General features: G+C 39.2%; 1 protein-coding gene across 2 annotated transcripts; it reads left to right on the top strand.

Annotated features, from left to right (window-relative positions):
• Nucleotides 1-363: 363 nt before the first annotated feature.
• Nucleotides 364-1,476, top strand: LOC149016316 (endochitinase EP3-like). 2 transcript variants are annotated; one of them, XM_089156396.1, is made up of 3 exons: nucleotides 364-481; nucleotides 587-922; nucleotides 1,064-1,476. In XM_089156396.1, exons 1-3 carry the CDS (start codon nucleotides 367-369, stop codon nucleotides 1,474-1,476), a joined length of 864 nt encoding a protein of 287 aa, XP_089012522.1. In that variant the 5' UTR covers nucleotides 364-366. The 2 variants fall into 2 exon arrangements, with proteins under 2 accessions (XP_089012522.1, XP_089012521.1); XM_089156395.1 differs by having other exon boundaries at nucleotides 364-922.
• Nucleotides 1,477-5,808: the final 4,332 nt, after the last annotated feature.

Below are 5,808 nucleotides of genomic sequence, written 5' to 3'. Positions count from 1 at the left end.
ACCATTAATTTACAAATATATAAGCAATTTATACTAATATAATTTCGTCATAAAATAGGTGAGAACATGTGAACCATTGCTCAATTAATACGTATAGAATAATGCTATCCAACATGGGCCATGCTAGTAAGATATTTCTATTATCCTACACCAGTCAAACACAAATCCTGAGTCTTGATGAGATCTGCTATTGTTTTATTTTTCTAGTTTCATAAACAAATTTGATGTAGATTGTAGAATTAGACTACCTCTTTTCACACGCATGTACCAAGCACCGAACACACTATAAATCCACCGTTCCAGTGAAATATTTTCACATATCCAGTTTCTGAATTTTCTCTAAGCCTTATTATTCTAAACTCTCCAATGTCTTCCCCAACTTATAAAATGAAAAGCTTCCTATTAACCATCACTTTGGCTGGACTTCTGGCAAGTCTGATGCCAAAAACTACCATTGCTCAAACCTGTGGGTGTGCCTCAGGCCTATGCTGTAGCCAGTATGGGTATTGTGGAACAGGAGATGCTTACTGCGGCACTGGTTGCCAAGCAGGTTCTTGCTATTCAACTGCTTGTAACTGTGCATCAGGCCTTTGTTGTAGCCAATATGGATACTGTGGAACCGGAGATGCCTACTGCGGCACTGGATGCAAAGGTGGCCCTTGTTATTCTTCTACTCCAACTCCTGCAACTCCAACTCCAAGTACTGGATCAACGACGTCTGTGGCTAATATAGTGACACAGTCATTCTTCGATGGGATAATCAATCAGGCTGCCTCAAACTGTGCCGGCAAGACCTTCTATACACGTAGTGCATTCCTAACAGCACTTAATTCATACCCTAGCTTTGGCACCTCTGGGACAACGCTTGAAAATTACCAAGAGATTGCTGCCCTTTTTGCCCATATATCTCATGAAACTGGTGGTAAGTGTTTTTCATAACAAAAAGTCTTCCACAAAATTTTTAATTTCTTCAAGTTTAATTATATATGGACTCTTTAATTGCTCAGATAAAATCTTGCATATATCTATTTTAAAGTTTTTAAGTGTTTGCTTGTATGTGCAGTCTTCTGCTACATAGAAGAGATTGGTGGAGCTTCTCAAAATTACTGTGATTCAACAAACACACAGTACCCATGTGTTCCTGGTCAGGGGTACTACGGCCGTGGACCGCTTCAGCTATCTTGGAATTATAATTATGGGGCTGCTGGAAATAGTATAGGGTTTGATGGATTGAATAATCCTGGAATTGTAGCAACCGATGCTGTGACTTCCTTCAAGACTGCATTGTGGTTCTGGATGAATAATTGCCACTCACTCATGATTTCTGGCCAAGGGTTTGGGGCAACCATCCGAGCCATCAATGGTGCAATTGAATGCAATGGTGGAAACACAGCAGCCATGAATGATCGTGTACAGTATTATCAAACCTATTGTAGCCAATTTGGTGTGTCACCAGGGAGCTACCTCACTTGCTAAATATTGTATTTATTTATTAAATTTCTCAAATGATGGGAAACGAGTGATTCTCAATCAACTCTGTGGTTAATAAATTTAATCACCTCTTATGATACTATATAAATCTTGTATTCATTTTAAGATAATAAAGACCATTACCAAGTCTTCTACCTCCAACCCCCAACCCTCCACCCAAGAAAAAGAAAAATAAAATTCTAAACCAAGTCAGTTCAGTGTCTTCAAAGACACATAGCTTCTTGTATTTAAAAATGGAAAATCTCATTGCCTGTAGATTAATGGTTTTCGCCTGTTAAGGAACCTCTACGAGTACCACAGGAACTATACCACAACAACTCACAGAAGCTAGATTTGAAGAGTTTCAACCCAACTGAATCACCTCAAGACAATTCAGCTATGAAGAGTTCCAACTCAAGTGAATCACCTCAAGGTATTTAGGTCATGTGTGGAGATAGACATTCAAATCAATTCAAATTTGAAACTCAAGTTAAGAGCAGAGTTCCAACACATGTAAAACAGCCCAGCAGTTGGAATCTCTTACCATCACTCCCTCTTATCCAAGGTAGCAACGTTTTCAAGAGTTGTAGCATAGAAAGAAACTCTAAAAAAATCTATATTAAGCCATGTACAAATACAATATAAAATACAATAAAAAAAACTAGCAACTGCTCTTCACCGTGGACGTGGGTTGAAGTACACAACCGAACCACGTTAACTTCTCTTGAGTTCTCTTCTGATTTCCTTCTTTTCTTTCACATAAAATATAGATTTTGGTATGGCATCAGACGCCCAGGATGGTCTCCCATCCCCTTCATTTCCATCCCTCAACAACTTCCCCTCTATTAAGTTGAATGAGAGCAATTACTTGATGTGGAAAAATCAATTTGTTCCCTTGTTGTGAACCTATGGCTTATATGGAATCATCAATGGGACCGATCCTTGCCCACCCCCAACTGTTGTCGACGCTTCCTCCGCTACAAATTTTCCAGCGCATCTCCCAAACCCATAGTATGACCATTGGGTTCGTCAAGATCAATGGTTAATGTGTTGGCTACTTGCTTCCCTAACTGAGAATGTTCACGCACAAGTCATTGGATCCACTAATGATAAGGCTATTTGGATCAGTTAGAAAAGCTCTACTCGACCTCCTCAACAGCTCAAGTCATGCAATTTCGACTTCATCTTCAGAACATTAAAAAGGGAGGCAACACCATTCATGATTATCTTCTTAAATTTAAATCTGTTGTGGATCAATTAGCTGATATTGGTAAGAGTTTATCAGATGAAGATTTATGCCTCTATGTTTTGAATGGGCTTGACCCTGAATATGCTGCCTTTTTGACATCTATCTCAACTCCTGAGAATCCTGTCTCCTATAACGAATTATGTGGAATGTTGCTAACTCAAGAAATTCGATTAAAAGATGATAACTCCTCTCTTGATTTACCCCTTTAGCCAATCTGGCTGTTGGAGCATCCCTCACTACTCCTAGACCCATTCGGCCTCCCTTCTCCCCACATAGAGGGCATTCATCTAGCCGGGGAAGACCTTATAGAGGACTGCCCCTACCAAACCATTACCATCAATCTCATTTTATGGATATCATCATGCAAATTTAATTTCCAACTGCAATGGATCTCAAACTTTGGACATAATGAGTTTTGTCAAATCCATAATCGAAAGGGTCATAAAGCATTGGACTACCGTCAGTGTTTTAACTTTTAATCATACCTTTCAAAGTTGATTAAATAATTCAATTGCTGCAAATTTTTCGGCATATGTACCTCCTATTGCGGACTCTACTTGGTACCCTGATTCAGTAGCAACACACCACATGGCTTCTGATCTTGCTTCCTTGAATGCAACCCAACCATATCATGGTCATGATCAAGTTCAGATTGGTAATGGTGCTAACTTGCAAATTGCTCACACTGGTAATTTTCCACTATCTCTTCCTTTGGTTCATTATTAATTTATGATGTCTTACATGTACCTACAATTTGTAAAAAATTGTTGTCTGGTTTCTCAGTTTACAAGTGATAATAATTGATGAGCACATTTATATGTGAAATCTTAGGGCATAAAGCATGCATTTTACACACTTACAGTGGAGCTACCTTGAGTTTTATGTTGTTTTTGTAAATGTTAGGACTTTTCAATATTTAAGCAAACATTTGGAGCTTTGGGTATGAAACAAGCAATTTTACACATCAAGATGTTTGTTCAAATTCTCAAAGTTAAAAAATGAGCCTGATCTGAAGCATGATGGGCTTAGAGATGTGATTATGGGCCAACTCCAAAGTATTTTAGAAATAAAGAAGCAAATCTTGATCTACGGCTGAGATTATAAACTATCAATCAAATCTATAGAAGTATTATTGGAAATTCTGTAAAGAGAGTCTTAATGGAACCAAGGGATCATAATATCCACCTATTCTAACCTTGACCCGGATCCTTGTATTCGGTCGGAAGACCCGCGGTGGAAAAATTTATGACCATTCGATTGATGATCATGATTCGGAACCGAGCCCATGGACATTGACAATGATCCCCTTGCTTAAATGCTTGTCGGTGTTTAGGAAGTCTCGCTCGGAGGTTAATATGGTTGATATACCAAATAACCTCCTGTGCACAATCCGGGTATTCCCCGAACTAGACTTCTTGATTGAATTTTCAGAAAACCTCACTCAATTTGACCTTGTTAGCCTTTCAATCCCTCTTGGTTGCTATTCTAACCTGTTTTCTTGTATTTTGGTCGATCCTTTTGGTCGATACCTCGACCGGCCATCGCCTATCCCATCTGTTAATGATTCCATGGAATATTCCTTTTCTATTTAATATGACCTCGAGCCTTGGCCTTTTGCAATCATTTTTCTCACTGGGAACATGGGGAGAGCTTCCCGCGGCTCCTTGGTTAGTGTGAAGGGTATCTCATCAAGACACTTAGTTTATCATTGACTCTTGTCTTCATCTTCCACACTGGTATGACTCCTCATTCCACTCTCTACCCTACCATTTTCTACTCTTTTCTATTGTCATCTTGCTGATGAGACATTTGGAATGGTGCTGCAACCTTGCACCACCACTCCGTGCCTACTCATGCTCAATCCATGATTCCCTTAGCCATTCATTGATGCTATGCTTATATCTCATGCCTAGCATATGTATTCCATGATTTACCTATTAACATCATACCATTTGATATCAAATTGAGCTATAGAGTGTATTATGTTCATGTTTAACATTGCCATATGATTTCAATCGAATTTCTATTAGTTCCTCTAACTATTACATGCTATTCCTCATCAATGCAATCAATTCCAACTCATGCCATGATGTTTATCACTTGAACTTGATAGCTCAAATTGGGGCTTTTTAATTTGACCATTGGATTGGGTTAATTCCTTGATTTATAGTGTCCTACTACTGTTGTTGTATGCCTCCAAGTTTCGATTGATCCGAACACCTGGGACTCATTTGGACCAAATCCCCAAAATCCACTATTCTCCCGAGGACAATTTTGGTCGATCCTTTTGGTCGATACCATCGACCAGCCATCGACCAAGTTGTTGTCTGACAACCTTGGTCGTGTTTGACTCAAATGATATCCGATCTTCCCGACTTCTTTTCTAACTTATTATTGATGTTTGTTTAGGGCCTTAACAATTCTATTGGACTATTCTTGGTATTCTCAATTCATCATCAACTCATCCAAGGTAAGGATGGTTATATCCATAAACATATAGTCATTAAATATTGAACTGTGCTTTATTTAAAGAATGAAATCCCTAAATTTCCTTCAATCATTATGAGGCTACATATGTGTTGAACGGTGTATTTAAATCTTTATACTTTTGTTGTGTTACTTTATCATTTTGATTTGCTTATGATTATAATGATTCGTTTCAATATCATGATTTGATTACTATTGTGAATATGCATTGGATGCATGAGAAATGATGAGATTTGATGTGTGATTGCTTATGTATGACTTGGGATTGGGGGTGTCCTCGACACTTCTTCCTTGGGCATCGGAGGGAATAGTATGGGATGTTCTCCGATGGTGCCTATTGACACTCTCCGAGTTATTGGATGACATACATAGGATTGTCTAGTTGTGTGGCTAGGTTCATCCTTGTCGTGTCGGCCCATCGGAGGGCATTGAGGCCAACACCCGTGGTAGTGTTGGTTGGATGGGCGCTCTGGCGGTGTAGCCAATCCGGTGGGGACATAAACCATGCTATGGATACTTGAGGGGTCATTTATTGGTAGAGTTGCATATGGATAGACTTGGGCTCACGGGCGCTCAAGACCGGTAACCATCCTGTGAGAGGC

This window comes from Hakea prostrata, chromosome 5, assembly GCF_041222555.1.
Source record: "Hakea prostrata isolate BN-2017 chromosome 5, UWA_Hpros_2, whole genome shotgun sequence".
Lineage (NCBI taxonomy): Eukaryota > Viridiplantae > Streptophyta > Magnoliopsida > Proteales > Proteaceae > Hakea > Hakea prostrata.
The sequence above is the reverse complement of the archived record's forward strand: the minus strand, read 5'-3'. Positions and strand labels throughout refer to the sequence as shown.